General features: G+C 45.2%; 1 protein-coding gene across 1 annotated transcript in view; it reads right to left on the reverse strand.

The window, feature by feature from the left end:
* Positions 1-10504: 10504 nt before the first annotated feature.
* Positions 10505-23593, reverse strand: part of ZNF704 (zinc finger protein 704) — a 237866-nt gene continuing 224777 nt past the window's right edge. Inside the window, exon 9 of the mRNA XM_026495838.4 lies at positions 10505-23078. Within this exon, the coding sequence (XP_026351623.1) occupies positions 22967-23078 (112 nt within the window). The 3' untranslated portion in view covers positions 10505-22966. The remainder of the gene's footprint in view (positions 23079-23593) is intronic.

Consider the following 23593-nt stretch of genomic DNA (forward strand, 5'->3'; position numbering starts at 1 on the left):
CACACACACAGTAAAAACACACATGAACAAACTAAATGTTGGATCTAAAGTTAGAAATTAATGTCAAATAGTATATTTTAGTTAAAGTTCAGGCTATAAGATTTTGAGGTTTTATTTTCCCTTAGATGTGGTTGTTTGGTTTTATTGTATCCTTATGGAAATCTCAGATAATTTTATTTTAAACTTTATGCCTTGAAAATGTGTGTTATTACAGATTAAACTGCAGTAGAGTGTCCTGAATACTAATACTGGATTTTACCAAATACAGAGAAGTGGAAAGACATTGAATCTGTCCAGTTTTTCTTGGTAATACTTGAGAATGCCAGAGAAACTATATTTTTCTTTCTTCTTTGGTAACTGGCTTTCCCCCCTCTGCTCTCTCCCTGCTTTCACCCTCCCCTAGTTTACTTAGGGGAAGGATAGTTTGGTCTCACTTCTGTCCTGGCCAGCCCACTTGTGAACTGGTCCGCCATGTTGCTTGGCTCTTCTGCTACTGGCTCTGCCCACCCCTTCCCGCCCCCCGCTCTTGCACAAGGCTGCTGGGGAGAGGTGATAGGGAAGTCTGAGCTTCTCTTTACATTCCTTTCCCCAAATCTCTGCAACACCACCAGTACAAGGCTATGTGTGTAAGTGGGGAGTTGATATGATACATTGTCCAAGTGGGACACTTGAGAGTGAAGCAGGGACTCTTAGTAATTACACCAGGACATCAGACATGAAGGGGCAGTCCCAGGCAAGTTGAGATGCACGGTCACTTCAGCATAGGAGATGTTTACTGAAGTTTGTGGACAACAGAAAGGAACACAGAGCAAGCGGCAACTTCACGTTGACTATCACTCACTCATCGCCTTCTTGAAAGTCCTTCAGGGTCTCTACCCTCGGAGATTCTTTCTGGAGCTTCCAAGCCTCTCCCTGCTGTTTGTGGCTCAGGTTTGGGGAGGGGGAGCGGTTGATGTGAAGGGTCCTCTTTTCTGCAATGACTGGCGGGATAACCATTAGCCACATGTAGCAATTTAAATTTCAATTAAATAATTTTAAAAATTCAGGTTTTCAGTCGTATCACCACATTTCAAATGCTCAGTAGCCACATGTGTCAAGTGGCTCTTGCACTGGGCGAGATGTAGAACATTTCCATCATTTTAGAAAGTTCTATTGGACAGCACTGTACTCGCCTCCAATCGCCCTGCTTCCCTTCCTAGTCCCAGGTCCTTTATCCTCTGTGCCCCCCATGCACCCATGCAGCCCGCCGCCCAACTGGTCCAAGTTCCATTTGTGTGTTAGGCAGAAAAAGTGGCCATTCAGTCTTGCCCAAATAGCCTCTTTTCTTTCTATTAAAAAGAACTGTCAGAACTCTCTGAGGTGTTCCCTCAAAACCGAAGACCTGTCTACCTAGAGATGAACGATCCCTCAGTCCTAGAAGGCGGAAGTACCTACAGCCCGTTCTGGATTCTCTAACGTTACGACCCTGATTTTCGAATGTGGCGTTTGAACGCGGTTTGATTATATTGCCATCATATGGTGAATAACATGTACAAGTAGTTCTAAGTCAAACCCGTTGTTTATGTGGCTATAAAAAGCAAGAGAAGAAAATGAAAAAAGAATTAGAGCTCAGCCTTAGGCACAACATCAACTTTTTTTTTTTTTTTGCAACATCAACTTTTAAATAGCAAATACTTGACTTGTACCGAGGAAGAGTCTGTCTGCTCGTGTTGAATAATCTTGCCAGATGGCCATCCAAACAAATGAACTGAAGCAAAACAGGCCAGATTTATGGTTTCGCTGCAGTAGAAAATAACTTTTCTATTATTAAAAGTAAATAATTTCATGTGAAGGTGTTGTGGCTTACATAACCATTTTGGACCGTGAGATTTGCTTCAAAATAGGGGTACTGCAGAAGACAGCAAACACTGACCGGAGAAAAGGAATGATTCATTTCGTCTAGGCAAGGTCAAGGGGGCATGCTTAAAATTCAGCTTTTCCAGATTGCCGTCAGATTATAAAAGTTCTAGGGCTTAAGCCTCCTTGAGAGACATTTATTGTTGAGTTTTTTTCAGAAAACCTTCTTCTTTCCATTGCTACCACCTCGAAAACCTTAGAGGGGAGATGCTGCTCTTTGGGTTTTCTTTTTTTGCAACTTTTTTTTTTTTTTTTTTTGGCAGAGGGTGACTGGGAGATCAGACTCCATGTGGCTGAGGTAGCTTTGCAGTTTTGTTTTTTTTTTTAAAGTTTTTTTATTCGAGTAATTGCTACAGCCAACACGGGGCTCGCTGGCCAGACACCCCAGCTTTGCAGTTTTTATTCCGTTTATTCATTTAATAAATTTTCAAGGACATTTTGGTGTGTGTATCATTCCAGGCCTGATCGCCCTCTTTGCCTCCTAACTTTGTTTGGAATTTACTCTTCCATTGCCGCCTTTGGTAGAGTAGGTAGACAGAAGCTGCGAGACTATGTATGAGGAAAGAAGCCCAATTTACTACCAGAGATCTTGACGACCACAAGCTAGGTGTTATAAACTAAGGCGTATGACTTGGGAAAATAATATATATGAAAGGATGGTTGATACCGAATAGAGACAACACTTAGGGTACCTACGACTGAGTTCATGTTTCCTACCTGCATCTCCCGCCTCCTTCCTTTATACTCGTTCCTTCGTTCAATCATTCAGTCGGTCAGTCACGACCTGTGTTTGTTACGTCCCAGAGAAGTAGCAAGTGAGATCAGCACAGTCCCTGCCTTCGCAGAGCTCTTGGGCAGGGACTGAGAGAGACCCAACCTCTGGCGGGGTGGAATCTTCTCCAAGGAAGTGGTGAGGAGTTAGCCAGATGGAGGGTGGGAGTGGACGTGAGGGCAGGGAAAAGGACAGTAAAACTTGGGTGGGGGTTTCCCAGGCAGAGGAAAGAGCATGGGAGAAGGCACTGGAATGGGACACAGGATGTATGCGTAAGGGGCCGAGGCCAGCAGGTAGAGAGAGGCTTCCACTGGACGGGGCCGAAGTGGACAGGAACTCACATTTGCTGGCCTGGGCAGGAACTGGAGTTATATCCTGAGAGCAAAGGAAATTTGCCAACGTGCACAAAGTAAGAGTTATGTGATCATATTTGTGTGTGTGTGTGTGTGTGTTTTAAAGATTTTATGTATTTATTTGACAGAGAGAGCGAGAGAGCACAAGCAGGGGAGCAGCACAGAGAGAGAGGGAGAAGCAGGCTCCCCGCCAAGCAGGGAGCCCGATGCGGGGCTGGATCCCGGGACTCTGGGATCATGACCTGAACCGAAGGCAGACACTTTGTCATCTGAGCCACCTAGGCGCTCCCACATTTGTGTTTTTAAGAGCACAGTGGCTTCTGTGAGGACAATGCACCGAAAAGGTATGAAAGTAGCTAAGGGAGACCTGCAAGGTGCCACTGAAGAAGGACAGGCAGTAAAGGATGGGGTCTTCCCCCCGGGCGGGAGTGGCAACACAGAACTGAGTAGATTTATGAGATAGTTAGTAGGTAAAAGCCAATGGACTTGGTAATGGACTTGTCACAAGGAGTGAAAGAGAAGGTATTGTCAAAGATGACACTGGCTGGGAGGAGCAGAGGATACCATAAAGTAGAGACTTGCTGGGGGGAGGGGAGGAGGAAGAAGAATTTGGAGAGGGAGAAAGGAGAGTCACGGAGCAGACCCGTGGTGTAGCCTCACCAATGATCCTGTAGGAGTGGGAGGTGTGAGCAATGCCAAATACATTTAGGGAGACTTCAAAGTCGAGTGGGTCTATGTCCTGCTTTCCAGAGCTCGCTGCAGGGAGGGACCACTGTGGCACCAGAAAGGCCATGTAAGGGAGATAATGTGACATGTCAAGGGATGGCTTAAGACAGCCTTTTGAGTCTCCCAGGACCCCAGGAGAGAGGCAGAAAAGTTGAGACAAGGCCAGGACGATGGAAGGGTCCTGGAGGGAGTAACATGGGGTGTTATCAGGAGATGTGTATGGGCTCTATGCTAACTAGAGACCATGCAGGATCTCAGACATCAGGAGTGAGTGTTGGGATGGTGGAGACAGAAGTTCAATGACCACTTGGAATGAAGTTCTCAGCCGCCGACAGCATGTGACTTTCTGAGACCAGATTCTGTCTGCCTCACCATCCCTGTGCCTGAATGTGTGCAAATGCCCAAAGAAAAAGGAGGCAGGAGATACCTTGAGCTGACTGAGTTTAATCAGGAGAAAAGAGCCTTGAGCCGATTCCAATAGTGTAACAATTTAGTAACAATTGGTAGTGCAAATCTGAAGAATGCCTGGGTTAATCATAAATGAGACTGGGACAATTGGCCAGCTATTTGGGAAGAAAAAAATTGCATTTTGATCTTTACCTATAACAAATATTTTAGACAGGAAAAAAACAAACCCCAATCCCTCCCCAATAGTATTAAAAAAACCTGAAAGAAAATGTAGAGAAATTTTTTCTAATACCTCAATATGAGGGACCTCGCTAAGCTATAAGTAAGATGTAAAATTTTAAAGAAAAATATCAACAGATTTCACGATATAGTGATATTAGAATTTGTATGCAGAAATGTCTCTGATTGAATTTAAAATGCACATAAATTGGGAAAATTATTATAGCAAATAAGACAGAAGTTTACAACCTAGCAATATGGACAATTCCTACTAATATGTAAGGAAAAGTTAAGATCTCAAAAGGCAAATAGGCAAAGGACATAAAATAACGTATTGTAAATAGGAATTTTAAATGGTTGACCTGGAAAAATATTTAATATCAGCATTAAAACAAGAATGACATGCCTTTTAATGCCTATCAATTTAGGAAAGATTTAAAAATGATAATACTCATTTTAGAATGACACTCATTCACTTTGCTGTTGGGAGAATAAATTGAACCAAATAATTTGGATAGTAATTTGGTAATCTGTATTAAGAGTTTAAAGGAGTTTAAAACTGGAAGCACCCAGGGACACCTGGCTGGCCCAGCGGATAGAGCGCGTGACTCTTGATCTCAGAATTTGTGAGTTCGAGCCCCGTGTTGGGTGGAGAGATTACTGACAAAATCTAAAAAAACAATTGGAAGCAACCTGTGTTTTCCAAATAGGATAATCTTTCAGGAAATCAGTGTATATCTACATGTTTAACTATTACACAGCCGTTAACGTGGAGGCATTCGAAAATATTTAATGATATGGGAAAATGCATATGTTACCATGTTGAGTGGCTGCAAGCAACATGCTGAATTGTATATACAGGGTGATCACAGCTGTGCACAGAAAAATGCACGGAAATAGTTTGAAAAAAATGCATCAATCTACCTACGCTTTTTTTTCTTTAGTGTCGTAATTATCAGTAATTTTATTTTCTTTTTATTTTTTTTGTTCTTCTGTAGTGCAGAAGAATTCTAAGTTGGAGAACTTAGAAAATAATCTTTGTTAGAAATAAATATCTACTTGGAGTTTACTGCAACTTATGTAATGGTTCGTGTTCTAACTGTTTGATATGATTTTGTTGGCTAACGCATTTGTCTCAAGCTATTTAAATGATGACTATTTAAATGGTGTCAATGACTCACGTAATACTTTTATAGCCCTTGGTCTGTGTCAGGCCTCACACCGCACACTTTACACATATTAACTCACTTAGAATGCACAATACTCATAGGAAGTACGTCATACTATTATTCACATTTTATGGAGCAGGAAATTGAGGCACAGAGAGGTTAATTAACCTCCCAAAGGTCACACAGCCAGTATATGGTGGAGCTGGGATTTGAATTCAAGTAGTGTTGCTCCAGTGGTCCTACCCTGTATGTGCTGCACGGTTGTGTTTAAGAGACTAGACAGCTTTGTTTTTCAGAAAACAAGCAAACAAGAAAATCTTATGAAAACTAACATCAAAGAACAGTAATACATGCAAAATGACATTCTTGGGTCAGGAATCTCATCTACGAAGTAAAAGAGTTAGGTTAGATGATCTTTAATGCCCCCTTGGGTATAAATTCTAGAATTATATTTATTAGCAAGAAAAACTGACTTTTGTATTCTCAGGTAGGAATGCTAATTGTTTCCTCCACCGATCATTTCCTTTCCAACTTCACACCCTTTTACGAGGGACCCTCCACCGTGATTCCTAACACCACACCTCCCCCCATGCCCCGTTGATTGGAGCGGAGGAAAATATCTCACCCAAGCTGGGCCAATGACTCCTGAGCTTGGAATCGGTGCTCCAGGATTCGAGGCCACTGTTGAGGTGCTGCGAGTTCACTGTGGGCCTCTGGTGGCCATTTTCCACCACTGCAGGGAGGGGCCGGGACTGGAAAGGCAGGTCCCAATGGCTTTCTCAACCTTGCTTCTAGGCCTCCACAAGGCCTTGCCACATTATCCTTAGCTCCTACGAGACACCGTGTCCTTTCAATAAATTCGCCACTTGTGTTTGCTTAATGTAGCTTGAGTGGGATCATTACGAGCTACCAGCCACGGACTGGTGGGTCCCAGCGGGTCTGGTACAGCCTCGAGGCGAATAATGAGGAACTTTTGCATTGAGCTATTTTTCACAATCTGAATCGAGATGTTTTCCTGTGATGATCTGGGCAATACAATGAAATCCGCTAAATCAGGAATGGGCTGAAAACCAGGCATGTTGGTAAAAATGCTACTGAAAGAGATGGTGAGAGACCCACTAGCCAGTCGGTTGGCTGAAGTCTCTGGTCTGGAGTGGAGGCTAGTTTACGGATTTAACTTAGAGGTGAGGACGCTTGATTGTTCCAGAGCTCACCATGCTTTGGGGATTTAACTGCTAGTCCGCAAACTCATGAGAGACTCCTGGACCAGCCAGCGGGCCAGTGTTTTGTTGTCAGCAACACGCATGTTTTGCTCGGAACATTCGCTCTCCGCTGTGGGCAGGGCACCCTCGGAACAGAGGCTCTCACCTAGGAGGGCACTAGGCCAGCCCCTGTGCGTCCCTCCGCAGCCTCCTGCTGGGCCGCGTCTCTCCTGCGCCGGACGCCTGGGCGCCTCTGTCTGTGCTGGTCGTCCTGTTTGCCAGGCAATACTTGCATATAATTTAGAAAAATGGAGTCGAATACTAGAAGAAACAATTAAATGAGTTAGAAATAGCTGCTTCTAGGTGTATGATGAAGGGGTGGAAGGGGGCAGAGCAGCAGGGCTCTGCTTTCAATATAAGCTTTTTACTGTCTTGATTTTTTATTTTTACTATGTACGTATATTACTCAGATACAAGCAAATAAACAACCACTGTAATACCCTGCTGCCCGTTATAAAATAGTGCCTTTATGTCCTGGTGCCAGCCTAGATTCTCTCTCCTGTGCCGTCGACTCAGTCCTAGTGGTCTCCTTCCATTTACTCTGCGTGCTTTTCATAGCGCCAACCTACTTTGCAATTTATTTCATTTAGAGGCATTCTTTTTATTTTTATTTATTTTTTGCTTAGATGCTTATTGAATTCTTGCTATGTACAAGGATTTGTACATTAGAAACGGTGGATGGTACTGTACCTTTTGTCCTGTGTTGGGTAATTATTAGGTCATCAATATGGTCATTGGAAGTTGGCTGTTTTGAGAAAGTACATGTTCTTTTTTTTTTTTTTTAGATTTTATTTATTTATTTGGGAGAGAGAGAGAGAGAGCATGAGCTGGGGGAAAGGCAGACTCCCCGCTGAGCAGGGAGCCCGATGCAGGACTTGATCCCAGGACCCTGGGATCACGACCTGAGCCAAAGGCAGACGCTTAACCGTCTGAGTCACCCAGGTGCCCCAGAGAAAGTACATATTCTAAAGAAACTTAAAAAAAAATGCTACTTAGGCCAAATAAATGTCTATGGCAGTCTTCAAAATGTTCACTTACTTCCTCCCGCTTTGCTTTGTCTGGTCAATGGTAGATTGAAAACAGAGAGCATATCCAGAATCTGAAGAAATGCTCTGATCAGTTTGTTCATTTATTGATTAAAAAATTTACCGCTCACCTAGTATATGCCTGGTAGGGTATTATCGGAGCCGGATATGAAAAATAGCACATAGTCTGCAACCTCAAGAAATGTAAGGTCTTGGAGGAGGTTTTTTGAGGGAAAGGTACCTTTAATTTTTTTACATTAAAATAATTCATTTCTTCAGGAGCTTTTGCTATGCAGCAGCCTTTTAGATAATAAGCATTTGGTAAAAACGTGTTTTGCAAATAGGTGATTTACACATAACCTTGCAAGACAACATCTATAGTCCCGACTCTCAATATCTTCTCCTGCTTCCCACCCCTGCGGCTACACGGCCTCTGGAAGCGGCTCTCGGAGGACAGCTTCCTGGAACCTTGCAGGGAGAGCCTGGGAGAGGCAAGCATGTGCGGTTTGAGCCCCGTTCATGGAGGTTGAAATGTCCATCCTCTTCCATAGCAAAACCGTAGCTGCCGAGAGTGACCTGTCTGGAAACCCTCTTCGGGAGGCCTGAGGATGCTGTGCTGTGAAGGAGGGCCGGCATGCACGTGGCCGAGGGCCTGGCAGGCATGCCGTGGGGAAGCACGGGTGAAACTCTAACTGACGGCTGTGAATATGGGGCCCAGCTGTCCCTGCAGTGGCTTCGGACTCTGGGAGAGACTGGAGCCAGGAGAGATGAGAATGAATGGCAACCCACACCTGGTTCAAGAGTAGAGGAAAGCCAATAAGCAGAGAAAAGAGACGAGCTCTGCTTTCGATAAGTCACAATAGACTCGTGCTAACAGTCCCTAAAGACACAGAATATCCACTGGGCAGGGGCAGGGGGAGGGGGTGCCGTGTCCACTGGGCTGTGTGATCTTGGGCCAGTTACTTAACTTTTTTGGAAGATGTTTCCTTCCGGATAAAATGAGGGTGACAGTCCCCACACACAGAGCTGCTGTGGGAATTAAGTGAGATGAGCTCCTGAAAGCATCCTGCACACCGCCTGGCCCACAGCAGGGACAGTAGGGCTAGTTGTACTGGCTGTTCCAGCGCGTCTCAGGAAAGCGCAAGGGGCGCAGTGTGCTGTGTGCTGAATACAAGGAAACCACAGAGGTTCAGTGACCAGCCGCTGAGCTGGGGCTGGGGCTGGGGCTGGAGCTGGGGCTGGGGCTGGGGCTGGCATGGAAGAAGGCCCTGGGCGTCCTTCAGTTCTGGAATAGGCTGAGTTATACAGCTCTGTCTCCACTGCTCATTCTACGAATGGATGAAATAATGACAATCGGGGGTAACCAAGAAAACATCCAGATGTGCCGTGTAAGCTATTTGCTAAGCCAGGACATTTTTTTTTTAAGATTTTATTTATTTATTTGACAGAGAGAGAGACAGCCAGCGAGAGAGGGAACACAAGTAGGGGGAGTGGGAGAGGGAGAAGCAGGCTCCCAGCAGGGAGCCTGATGTGGGGCTCGATCCCAGGACACCAGGATCATGCCCTGAGCCAAAAGCAGACGCTTAACGACTGAACCATCCAGGCGTCCCAGGACATTTTTGTTTTAGAAAGAATCTTTTTAAGAAGCTGAAAAGAAAATTCTGGTATTTGAAAGCCCTCATTCTGGATGTCTGGGGGTTCCAGTTTTTGAGGATTTTGGCCTCCATTTGTGGGCCACTTCTCTGTGCACGGTGACATGTTCATTCAGGTAATTCTCACAATCGCCCCATGATGTGGGAGCTTCTCTGAACGAGGCAGTAGGACAGAGATCATAATCCTTCCCACTCCGGCCAACGAGGATTGGACTAGGGGTAGGTAAAGATATTGCCCAAGCCAGGCTAATTAGTTCTCCTCTTTTTTATTATCATGTTCCATGATAAGGACGGCGTTTACAAGAGTGAAATCACTTGTCCGGTTATTTATCTTGCAAGAGGCAAAACTTGGATTTGTGCCCACGTCTGTGGAACTCCAAAGCCTGCTCCCTGGCTGCACACATACGTGAGCTTGGCTCTTGTAGGTGACTATACCAAATTCTAGTGGACCCAGCCTTGGCCTGGGGAGGGTCTCCAGGCTGGCTTGGCACCAGAATAGACATCGCCTTTCCTCTGTTTGCCAGGTTGTGTCTACATGCCTGGTACAGCGGGACTAGCAGCACAGGCGGGCAGCTGCCTTATCTGGGCGGTCATAGCCAGGGGCATGGTTTGTGTTGTAGTTACCGGGGCTGAACTCTAGAAGAGAGACGTGTCTTCCACGTTTCTAATGGTGGATATTGATATGGGGAAGACATCCCTCTGGTTTTATTTTTTTTAAACATTTTATTTATTTATTTGAGATAGAAAGAGTGTGAGGGAGAGCACGAGCAGGGGGCAGAGGGAGAGGGAGAAGCAGACTCCTCGTTGAGCAGGGAGCCCCATGCGGGGCTCGATACCACAACCCTGAGATCATAACCTGAGCTGAAGGCAGACGCTTAACCAACTGAGTCACCCAGGGGCCCCATCCCTTTGGTTTTAAATTATTTTTTACAACTGTAGGTAAAACCTCCAACCCTCTGTCCCCAGTGAGCCTTTCTTGGGTATAAGTTAGTTAGCTTTTACTTAAATAAGCAGCCCCCCGGTAGAAGCAGATACACAAAAACTTTTATTAAGTGGAAGTTAGACTCCATGGTAATTAACCAGTTACAAGTGCATTTAAATTCATGTGTGTGGACGCTGTAGAAGTCAGGATGGTCTTACTGCAAGTCCAGTGTTCCGGCTTGGCAGGTGCCAGTGCAACCCAAGGAAGAGCCATACACACGGCAAGTACAGGTCAGCGATGATGTCAGACTCCATCGGCAACACCATATTCATCGTTACGGCTAAGCATTACAGAACATGACAGTCCAAAGACCAGGAGACTAGTACTAAACTGATTCTTACTCTACGCCTTTACCCTACTTAAATGCTTCCATAGGACCAATGCAGCAAATGCTCAACTCTGGGGGGACAGCGCCATTTTTATGTGTTACGCTTACATGGGCCACAGAAACCATAAACATTCGGTGGTCCTCCTGATGCCCACGGCAGGTAGTTACCAGCTGTCCCCTTGGGAAAGTGCAGTTTAGTTTTTAACTGGTGTGAACGTTTCATACGGTAAGTCTTCAAATCTGAAATTTTTCTTCTATTTCAATTAGCACCAGTTTATTTGAAATCTTTTTCCTGGTGTTAAATGTTTAGGAAACATTTTTTTTTTAAACCAACACACAAAGTCCCAAACAATGGAAAGCAAAAAACATTCAAAAAGTTGTTTTAGAGAACAGCATTTAGAAAAAACAACATCATTTAAACATTCAACAAATCTATGTACAATGTGCCAAAAGCTGGCAAGGAGCATGGTTGAGGAACAGTCACGTCAAAGGTGTAGTAACCTGAACCTTCGCAGGCTGTATTTACAGTCAGGTATTCAGAAATGTAGTATCAGAACATCGGAATTTGGCTAAAAATCATATAAAAAGACACATCCCCACCCCCAATAACGTCTACATAGGTAGCAAACATATCCAGTATAACCATAAGTACCAGGTTTAGAAGTGCGTTTTCCCATATTTTCCATATTTCTACAAACAGTTGAGAAACTTTCTCAACGGACATAGAACTAGAATGGCAGAGAAATGGAGTTATTTCAACATTGTCAGAAGAAGGGAAAGAATGTTTTTTTCATGCTGAGTAATGTAGTAAAGTACTAATTAAGGAGCAAGGATAAATTATTAGGGGGAAGCTTTCATGGGAATAAAAAAATCAACAAGAAGGCTGAGGAAATGCGTGTCTATTCTATCTGGACGTCCCAGAAATGTAAGTAATTATCTCCATGTAATTTTGAAAAAAGCCTAATGATTCGCTCTGACGGACAGCATTTTTAGACTTCGTTCTCTGAAATGCTACAACCCAAACCCACTAGAGAGTAGTTTTTGTTCTCAGATTGAGAACTAAACGCGACAGACACAACCTACGCTAGCTGTGTTTATCCAATGTGATGCACGTTCGCCTCATGCAGCTTTGTCTGCCTGGTAACCCAGCGTTACTAGAAGATCCACCTTCAAAAAACCGGGCACGTTTGGTCACAGCCAGCATTTCTCATTTCTGCTTGAGAAGTAAAATAGAAACCATTTCCTGTTCATTTACCTTAATGGCTGAAGTTGTTTAGAGTCTGAAATTTCAATGCACTGTCTTTAAAAATATCCGCTGGAAGAATATAGATGGGAGTCCCACGTTCCCATAATGTTATGCACTCAAGTTTATTTTGAATCATTTGTGTTTGTGATAAGTCTATGAAAAAATTTGCTTGGATTTGATACAAAATACACGTTACTCTTTGAAAATGCATAGTTTGTAACTTTATACATTCATTCACTAATATTAAAGACTTGTAAGCAAGTACTCACTTACCTCCAAACGGTGGTAAGATCGTATTTCAAAAGGTCTCTCAAAACCCGATAGCATCACCACATTGCTTTTGAATTAGTGCCCCATTCCTAGTTAACGCCTGTCATTTTCCCACTAGCATCGCACAGGAGGGACTGCTGCTCTCTCTTCCGTCTGACGTGATTTCGTTTAGCAGGCACTAAAAAGCAATGCTTTCTACTGACAGCATTTCCACTAAATACCCCATTCGAAATATTTTATAATTTTGTTTCAATGTTTTAGATTTGGTGTAGAAAACAATTTGAAAGATGGCTTAATTTTTAAAAGTAGCGTTTCTTTCTTTATTTTTTTAAACCTTACCATGGACTAAGGGCAACGGAGGGTTTGTGATCACTGTTGTTCTCTCACTCCCCAGCCCCCTCAAAGATGACCGTAGGCCACTCGGTAGTTGCATTTGATGATGGTCATGAACCCTTTGGGACCTAGCGATTTTTTTCTTATCCTGAGTTCTTCTTCTAAGTATATAGATTTTGAGACATGAAACACTTTGGAAACTACACTAGTATCTGGTTATTCCAGAGAGCATATGTTTAAATGGCTGACCATCGTCCAACCATTAATTACAAAAATAGGAATTCTAGGTCATGTTGTAGGAAAATATTGATTAATGGCATTTTTTTTAAAAACATATATAATCCACATTTCTGGGTTGTTTTACACCCAGAGCATTTTCAGTTATTGAAGTCATGGAACATTTTGGGGGTATTGAGTTCTTTCCTAAAAATCTAAGTCTATTCTAAAGCTTTCTACCAGTGATCACAGAGGTTCCCCAGACAGTCGAGATACTTTGGAAGAAGGGGCTTTGCTATCATCACAGGGCTTGGTCAAGTCACAGTCATTGATTTCCAATTAGCAGAGAATAGGATACAAAGGCGTAAAAAGCAAAGCAAGGGTTTGTAATCTGCAAAGTGATGCATCCTTTGTTTTGGAGGGGGTGGGGGGAGTTTATAATTACACTACACTGTAAATCCCTGAGGGGTAATTCCAACTCTGGCGTTGCTGGCCCCAAAAGCTCTACCTTTTCCCCCTCTGTCTTGGCCCTGTGTGCCCAAAGCATGGGAAGAGGACTCCACCAGGGTGAGGGACAGGTGCTTAACAGTGAAAGCAGATTGGAGTAGTTTCCTCCTTGCATAAATATGAAGTTAAAACAATTATACCTTGCAGGAGCCACTTTCTTTTCACATAATAAAGGCTAAGTCAATTTTCACGCTATGTAACTGTGGGCAGAGGTCAGGGCCCAGAGAAATTAAATGTGAAGCTCTCTTCTGTCCTTCCATGGTGGTCTGATCACACAGTTGGCTCTCCCCACGGATGGGCCTGGTGGGTAGGTGACTTGCGTGGAGGGCTTTGAAGCCAGGTGGAAGGATTAGATATCTGCCTTGTGTTTCTTTATCAGCGAGTCTGTCTGCGTCTTTTGTGATGAGTTGCAGGTTGTATGCTGACTGACCTGCTCTCGGAATGATCACCCAAAACTGTTCAGACAGATGGAAATTTTTCTTGGAAAAAAGAGGGCAGCCTCACAAGACTGAGCCTCACATACAAGTCACAGTCATATTTATCCCCTTGGACCTTAAGAGTGAGAAGTCAGCAACACAGAAGCAAAAGTGTTTAGTTTGGAATTTTTGGAAGGGAACATAGGTAATAACAGTGTGGCCTCAGTAAGGTTATACAAGCGAACACGAGGTTGCCAAGATGGGGCGGGGGAGGGGGTGGTAAGACTAATTGCCAGAACGGGGACTGTTCTCTCTCTCTTTAAGCTCAACTTCTTCTCCAGAGTCCTGGTTTTCCTCCTGAGTCAGAGATGTAGAAAGAATTCAGAAGGAAGCAGATGAGCTATTTTGGTTTTTATTTTTAAAGAAAATTTTCTTCTTTAACCACAGAGTTGCTACTTTCTACTCTGGTGAATTTTCTGAATTAAAAATTTAGGGAATTGCCCCTCATAAGTAAATGTAACAGTTAATTGGGCTCCAGACTTCATTTTTAACATTTCATAGTATAAATAAAGGGGCCCTTTTTCTTTGAAAGCTGGCCGTTAATAATGACATGAACGGCGCCCAATATGAAAGCACATTTTTTAAAAACAAAGGTGACAATTTGAGCACTGAATTCACAATCTCCGCCTTCTGTCAGAATCTACAGTCATCTTCTTTTGAACCTCAGCTTCCTGCTTGTTCACGAAGCCCTGGTGGCCTCGGTGGTCACCACTGCGAAGCGGGTTTCTTCGCCTGCAGAGGAGAGGGCTCAACTCTTGCCTCCTCCGGCGCTGTATTCGCGGACAGGTGACAATCGCATCGCTTGTCAAAAAGCCTGTTAAGGAGGTAGGTGGCAGGCCAAAGTGGTTTAGGCCCCTTCTAGCTCCAGGACTACCCTCCCTGGGACTGGCTCTACCCTAAACTCGCGACGCGAAGCCTGGTAAAGCAAGGGGAGCAGGGCCTCGTGAAACCTGTTCATGATGGGACAGCCTTTTAGTCACCCTGACAGAGATCTCAGGCGTTGACCATGTTGTTTAAATGGCATTCATATTGAAACGTGGCTTCAATCTCTCACCGCTGTTTCCAACTTTGAGTTGATGGTCCTTTCTGATTTGATCATTGAAAATTGTAAATTTGAGCTGTTTTTCGATTTCTTGGCATTGATTTCCATTTGCATGGAGAACGAATGTTGAGTGGTAACAGCAAAATAATTATTTTTCCCAAGGAGTGAAAGCTTTCACTCAGAACATCACATTGGCTAAGAAACTCCTGTCATCAGCCGTTTAGATGGTTGGACCTTAGGGAGTAGGGGCATGGCAGCCTATAGGGGTGCCGTGGGGATCATTACGTTTGCATGTGACAATGGGAACGAGTGCGCGCCTTGTGTCTATGCTGAAGGACCTGCGCTGAGGTCCTGGCGGGTCTCTGGGTCTCTTCGCGTTTAGCGTCTGGAAGACTTTGATCTGCGCCAGTGCTCTCCCCAGCCCTTCCCCTCCTCCCTTCAGGCAGTGACAGGGCCGGCTCACAGGCTAAACACTGTCGTGGGCTGGCCTCGGAGGGGTTGCTAAATACTCCTACTCTACGCTGGGTCCTTAGGAAGGGCAAATGAAATAATGCGTCTGGAGGAAACATACTTTATTATATATGTGAAAGGGCTAGCGATTATCCCAATAGCACCAGGACTCTGGTGTAAGATATAGTCTAAAGTAACTCGGTCGATCCGAGCCAAAAAAGTAATTTTTTCCATGACACATTCATTCCCATTTTGTCTTTGTCCTCAGACAAAAGCGCTACGGTTTTCTGTGTGGAAAAACTCCATTTTGGGGGTTAGTGGACATTTAAAATACCTAGCAGTTCTGAAGCAAGGATGTTGCTATACTGGGGATGAAACAATGGCAGTTTTACCCTGGACTGGACACTCTCGAGGCAGGATGGAGTGGGAAGGGGTGTGGAGGGGCTGGCGAAGGGCTTTGGCTCGAGGCGGCGGAGTGTGCTGTGTCAAACTCCGGGGCTCCCGGCTGCCTTCTCCGAAGGCACAGGGCTGCTCTTGCCGGCCCTCATCACAGTGGTCACGGCAGGCGAGAACTGCAGTGGGGATGACAGTTCTCCTACGCTTTCGGGCATGGTCTGGGCGCGCCCGAAGGGGCGGAGGGAGCGCTGGATGGTACTTGAGCATATTTTGATCAGAGGCAACGCTAGTTTAAGGATACTATATTTTTAGATTCAAGTCTTCCATGAGAAGGATTTCTGGGGACAACTGACCTCTTTCCCTTCTTTGATTTTAGGGGCCCAGATAGTGCCGACGTGTGGATTTGTGGGGCTGAGGGACGAACCCGACCCCGTGGCCGTGGGACGTGAGATGGGCTTTCCCCAACAGGTAAGACTGGTGGCCAGAGGCTGCCTCTGCCCAGACATAGCTTCTCTTTGGTCTGCACAGTGTTGGCCAAGAATCTGAGTTGTCAACACTTAAATGTCAGGTAATATCTTCCTTCCAAGTCAGAAGATCTAGTAGCCCTGGGCCTGATTTCTGCATGGTTCTGATTGCCTAGAGCTCGGTGCCCCACGCAAGGGGGGCGTGCTCTCTCTGGGTCACAAGGATCGCCACCGTTCCGTAGTGTCCCTGTTTCGCCTGACCTGAATGGTTCATTTACAGATCCTGCCCGGCTTTTCTAAGGCTTCTGCTATAAATCATTAGGAAGCTTCTATTTAAAAAAGAAGCAAGACTCATTTGGTTCAAAACCACACAGCAATAAGCACTTCTTGGGGATTTAATGCTAGCAACGGAGATAGTCGAGGGAATGAAGACAGGGATTTGCAGACTGCCTCATCTCAGAGACCAGGGGTCGAGGCTGTTCATGGTTTTCCCTGTCTCCGTGCGTTTCTAGTCCTCACGTGTGCAGATTCTAAAGCCTGTCCGAAAGCAAGGTCTGAGTGACCCTCTGACCACTTTGTAGGAGTTGCCCAATGGGTATACGGTCATTCTATCCCAGCTTTACTTTTGATGTTATCTGCATACTGCTAAGTAGTCTAGCTTTTGAGTTACTGAAATCTTAGAAAGAAAAGATGCCCTTTTTTTTTTTTTTTAACAGTGAGTGGGCTAGAAAAAACCGTACAGCATTATGAAATGGTTTTGGCAAAGCTCAAAACTATTTGTGCAGTTAATAAACTCTCCGTGGCTCCCTCCCTTATTTCCCGACTCTTGGGAATACAGTGACTTTCTGATCGCAAACTTGCATGTCTGTTCTTTCTTCTCATGAAAAATCAAGCACTTGCTTTGATAAGGAAATTAAAGTTATTGAGTTAGTGCTGAGGAAAAACTTATTTTAAACACCACTGATTGCCTAAAAATTCTATCTTTGGGCTTACATACCATGGTTTGAGAAATTACCACCCAATGATACTTCAGTGCAGGTTTGTGAAGCTTGTCTTTGTGACAGAATCTCATTTTACACTAAAGAATTTCCAAGAATATTTCTCCCATTGCCTGCAAGCATATCTACTAACATTTTTTTTTAAGATACACAGGATGATTCTTAAAGTGTCTTTATCCATCATACTTTGCAAACACACTGGCAATGATAAAAGGAGTAGCTGTTGCTAGCTTGACTCTCTTGTAATACTCTTCCCTTCTGATCTGCATTTCTACCCTTGCTGCAGAGGGTTCATTGAAAAGATATGCATCAAAACACTTGCTTAAAAGAGGCATAGCCCTTTGTTTGGAGAGCAGGAATTGCTTATAATACTAACACTTCCTGTCTGGTAAATACTGTATTTTAAAAAATAAGCTACAATGTATAAAACCAAGGTCATTTCCCACAAAATGTTCATGTTCTTTGTGATTACAAAACACAGTATCTTGTAAAATATTTCCAGTTCTGTTAACTTGAGAAGTTAAGTACTAATGCTTATTATAAAAGTGTCATGTCTCTTAGAATCGTAGAAGCCTAAAACAGTATAATCCTTGTCTTATTTGGAAAATTAAGTTATAATTATTATCGTATTTAAGATTACATTTTGACACAACACATTACCATTGTGATTCTCAGACCTACAGGAAAAGTTATAAAACATGAGATTGTCTTCAAAAAAAAGCAACTATTTACAAAATAGGACCAGAAGTAAAATTCCCATTTTGATTTCCGGTCCCAGGATAGGTACACCTTTTAAAGCATGGATATCATTGGATATGGGCTTTCTCAAAGTCAGTCACGATAAGCAAACCAGTCGGTCTTAAATACATGTTATACTTTCTTGCTCTATTGGTGTGCATTACCTAGTCATCCACTTGGTACCCAAAAGTGCTAATCTCACTTTATTTACTGACTTGTGGTTTGACGCGTTACAACGCGGAAAGACACAACGGAACAGTTCCAGTACGGAGGAATCCCCACAGGTACGAGGCACAGGGAGAGTGTGTGTGCCGCTGGTAGGGTTATTTTCTGAGAGAAATGAAATCTCCAGTTGACCTGTGTACCCAGCGCCTTCTCCAAAAGGATCCACATCCTCATACATATTCATGAATTCTGCTGCGTTTGCTCTCATTTGTATGCACAGATCCTTCCCTGTGTTCATACAGGTCAATGCTACAGTTGATGTGGTCGATAGAAATTCTACAGGGTCATAAGAAAAAGCAGCACCTTGTCCACACAAGTCCATGGAAGTTTGCTCCTTAACATGCTATTAAAGCAAAACGTGTGTCTCGACCAGCTCTCCCCTACGGGACTCCGCGTGCAGTCATCCAACCATGACGAGAAAGGAACCAAGGCTTCGTATTCACAATTACATTCAGAAAAAGCCTCACATGAGTCTATGCACACCCGCCAGGGAGCGTGCCTGGGGTTCAAAGGTCAGCCTCAGACCGCGCGTCAGCTGCAGAGAAACAGCTCTTTTTCATAGAGCATTCCTCCACACCTCAAAAAGTTGGTACTGTCCAGTTGTCTTGAAATAATTATGTTCGTTAAAAGCAAAACAAAACCCCAAAACACCAAAACTCTCTGACTCGAAAAGACTCTAGAGATACTAAGTCTTTCTAGTTTTAGGATCTTCCAGATCTTTCACATACCCTTTAATTTTCCCTGAGGAAAGGAATATTATTTACAGTATTTTGCTACTATTCTCAAGGTATGCTCTCCTGTAGGTACATCCTGGCCACTTCTCTCTCAACATTCTCAAGTGAATGCTGCTCTTTCGTTTTCCAATGAAGTCTGAAGAAGGAGGAAATGGGTTCAGGCGCGCCGGGACTTCAGAACCCAGGGCGGCTTTCGAAAGGGTGGTGGCTTCGTGTGACACTGGAGACAGCCGACTGAAACTCACATGACCTTGAAATCTGATAGAGGGCATTTCGGTTTCAGAAATCTCTTGCAACATTCATGTAACCGTTTCATGTAAAGAGTTTGGAAAGCCCAGGAATTGTAACCCCCATCCTTGTCTCCTGCAAGTTTTCATCGGCAACACAGTCACGACTGGACAAGCACTCGGCTAATGAAGGGCACGGACAGGCACTCTGCCGCGGAGCGGGCGCTCGGTCGGAAACCCGCTGCCTTCTTCCCGACACTGGCTTTTTCCAACCCATGAGGAAATCTGCCAGCAAGCCAGAGGGTGGGAAGTCCGGGGCCCCTAGAGATGTGCGCCGTGGTCCTGTATCCCTGGGCAGAGCTGCTTCCCCTAAGGGAACTCTCTTCTTGCTTCCTGGAGGGACAACATGACGGCTCCCTCGGAAGTGCCCAGGGACAGTCCCCGCTGGCTGACCGGCATTAAGAAGATGAGAGAGAGCCAGATGTCCATAGACCTCTTGTATCTCCTCTCCGGTCCCCAACCTACCCACTTGCTACCCAGGCATTTTCTCCGTCTTGTCACACTACTTCCCATAAATTGGGTGTACATCCTTTGGTAAGGACTAAGGCTTAATACTACCGCCTGATGAACCCTCTTTGCTTTGTAGCTACCTGAAGAATGCCTGTCCCTTACTACGAGATGCCTTCTTCAGACAGAGATGAGAACTATTTTCTGAAGGAAGGGGGATCAAGGGAGAGAAAGATCAAAAGGCTAAAGCTCGCCTTATTTAGAAATACTTTGGGTCCAGAATCCATTGTATTGCCATTCCTTTTGCACAGACAGCTGACTGAGGTCCCTGGGATGGACGGAGCTTCAGTTAGCCAGCCAGTATGCTATGGGACCGCCCTTCCCACCCATCCTCTGCCTCCCCTCGCCAAATGAAGACAGAAAAGAATGTGGTATCACAGAGACGGCAGAAAATGGATGTTGGGCTTAATTTGGCACTTCATTTAATTCCAAAATATAACAATATATAGCTCTGTCTTTTTTTTTTTTATTTTAATTTTAGCCTTTACAATCAGTGCTGTATATTGCAATTCATCGCTTTCTGGGTGGCTTGAAAGAAGTTAATCACTTTTTTTCCCCCCAAGGCCAGCCAGGTGAATTTTGGTGGTTCTCTAGTTATGACATGCCTCAGTACAAAGAAAGGATGTCTGTGTGTGCGGGAAGCTACTGAGGGTCTGTGCACACCTGGAAGCCAGAGAAGAAGGTACCCAGAGATCGGGGCAGTTGGCAGAAAGGAGTCCCCACGTGGTTAGGAGACGCAGAAGAGTACGTGTAAAGAAGGCTTTAGAAAGGAGAAGAAATCCCAGGGAAGTTGCCTTCAGCTCTACACTTCTGCTTACACTTTTTCATTGGCTAAAAACCAGGGGAGGACTGAGCTTGGCCCCTCCAGGCCAGAGCTCAGAACTAATGATGGGCCGCATCTCTGGGGGAGAGCTACGAAACCTCACTCCAGGACTACTCCATGGCAAAGACCTCTCCCTCCTTGTGTTCCGAAGTTCTGGGGGGTGGGGAGGATGGATTTAGCCCCTCATCACTTTGATTGTTTTTGATGAGTGACTTAATCTCAGGATCACAGGCCAGGGAGCCTCACTGAAGAGAAAAACCTCTGCTGTGGGATGGCATCCCAGCCAACCATCCCTTCGGTCCACAGGGAACCAGCTCAAATGGTTCAGCTCTGGACTCGCTGTGGCCGCTGGGCAGTCCACCTGCAGCTCAGGCCTCCTGGGCCAGGCCGGAGCATCATGTCACAGCAGAGACATGTGGCTATCTCTATATATGCTCTATAGCTACAGCAAGAGGACTCCAGGGAGGAGAAAAGACATGCTGGGACTGAGGATGCAAATACACTTCCGCCCATAAAAAAAAATAATGCCCTTTCCTGGCTGACCTTGTAAATACTGAAACACGCATTAAAGCCGGTGCCAGAGCTACTAGGGATCGGTAACCATGACAGGAAATTAAATGAAGCTCTTTTCCTGCTCTCTTGAAATAAGTGTGGTTGAAATACAAATAAGTGGTGGAACACAGCATCTTTCAAGGAATAATGTTTAAAAAGTCATTTGAAAGCTTAAAAAATAAAATTGCTCAAACATATGAATGCAGAGCTTGTGGGTATTACACTGTGGAACCTCCTTCTATTTCCCTCGATTATAAAAGGAAAAGGCTATTTGTTATTACTAGATGACTTCTTTCAACTCTTTAAAACAAAAGTGTATGTACAATCTCTAGACATATATTAAACTTTCGTCTGTGCAATTTCAGTGAACATTCCTATGGCTGATCGTAGGCTCCCCGTCCTGACACAGCACTATAAGGTGCTCCTACTTTGCATAGGTATAGGAGAAACAACTCATTAGCAGGGCAATCCAGGGTAGGACAGATAGACGATGAGCTTATATATAGAACATGACGACTACTCCCCTCCCCCATACCACGACCACCAAAACAAACAAACAAACAAACAAACAAACAAACAAACAAACAAACCAGGCTAGAAAGCCTGCCAAAAGCAACACAGTGGGAGCCCTGGCCCTACTAAATTGAGAGATTCCTATACCGACATGCATTTGCCTTTTGGTGTTCTGTATGTTCCCCTCTGAGCAAATTCTTAACGAACAGTTCCCATATTTTTATAAGAAAAATAAAGTTTGGGACCTCCCATGCGCCCATATCCTGTTTCTTCGCTCACGAACCCATCTCCCGGACGTGCTAAAGCATACAACCTCTGAAAGTGCGCTCGGAATGCATGTTGGTTTGCTGACCTCACGTGTCTCTCTGCACAGATGGGGACGTGGACGCTGTGCTCCGCTGTCCACAGCAAGCCTGCGGGGGGAGTCCCAGTTCTCTACCTTTTCTGAAACCGGTTCCGGGGTGGAGTTTTGAGGGAAGGCCCGATGACCCGCTAACCTGGCAAGGAGGCTGTCAGACCAGCAGCGCCGAGCAGAGCCAGGCCGCCGTCTGCACTGCTCCCCTGAAAAAAGCATCATCGAGGCTTACCCGGAGGGCCGCGCGCGCCCGTGCTCGACGCAGCGGCGGCCGGCGGAGGAGGAGCCGCGGCGCCTCCCGGGGAAGGGCTTCTTCGAGAGCCCAGGCGACTCCTGGGTGCCCCCCCACATGGCGGCGGGGTGTCCTGGACTCAGCTGGGGGCTGAAGTCTGCTGGTGATCTCTTGGCGGGCGGACGCCGTCGGGGGCCCTTCAGGCTCACAGCGCCGTGGCGGTTCGTGCGGGCCATTCTTGCAAACGCGAGGAACAGACGAAGGAGACCGAGGAGGAGACCCGGGGTGCCGCGCTTCCCGGCAGCACGTCCCGAGGTGCACTGCTCCGAGAAGTCAGCCGGGAAACAGGGGAAATACTATTCACAATGAAAGCAGGGATTGTTCTCTGTACAAACGCTACTGAATAACGTGTAGCTTTTTTTTTAATACGTCAAAAAAATCTCAGAAATGGCATTATTCAGAAAACTTATCAAAATATGCCTCCTCTCTAGGTAAAACGGGCTTTGTTGGTTTAGTTGCTATGAAGTCCACAGTTTTCAGACCTAGACATACAGGGGGAAAAAAAAAGCTGACTTCTTTTCAAGGAAAAAAAAAAGTAGAGCTGCCCGACGCTGGATTCTCAGCAAGAGCAGGGAGGGTGGTGACCTTATTTTTATTTTTTATCCTTTTTTTGCTGTCATTCCACCAAGTTTCCTGGAAGTGCTTTTCCTGGGCTTCAAGTGTATTCTGTTGGGAAGAAAAAGCGCTTTTCCAGAACCTGCGGCGGAAGGCGAGGGCAGCGGGGCGGCGCCGGCGCGGTGGCCCCGGGGGTCAGTCAGTGAACCTCTGGCACGCCTTCTTCCAGCGGCACGCGGTGCACCACAGGTCCCGGTTCTCCATGCCGTACACCTTGCGGCACTTCTTGCCCTCTCCCCGGGGCTTCCTGCAAGACAGGCAAGGAGCAGTTAGGCAGAGGGCGGAAGTCAGGGCGTGTTCTCTGGAGGGCTTGAGATCCCTTGGAAGAGCAAGAGAACAGTGTTAAGAAACCTAGTAGGGGTTCTTGCTCGGTGCGGACTTGAGCACCTGCTGGACGGTGCAGCGGCCGCCACGCTCAGCTGTTACTGTTGGCTACTATAACTCTCAAGCTTCTACTCGTCCATTTGGGGGCATGCCCTCTTCATCAAATTGAATTCAACAAGTAAATACAAAAAATACCAGTAGAGAGCTTTATTCTTTTAAGTTTTAAGTATGGGCTTTCAGGTGCTCTCTTGCTTCTCAAATTTCTGGCACTCTGGTTAAGGGAAATCTGAGGGGTTTCTCCTTGATCTGTATTAACAACTGTATCTTAAAGTTCTTTTAATACAGAGGTTAAGGCCATATGGCTTTAAATAGACCCACTAATCACCAGTATCTATTCTGCAAGAAAACTTACGGTAAACTATTGCCACCGCCCCCCTC

Source organism: Ursus arctos, unplaced genomic scaffold, assembly GCF_023065955.2.
Source record: "Ursus arctos isolate Adak ecotype North America unplaced genomic scaffold, UrsArc2.0 scaffold_6, whole genome shotgun sequence".
Taxonomy (NCBI): Eukaryota; Metazoa; Chordata; class Mammalia; order Carnivora; family Ursidae; genus Ursus; species Ursus arctos.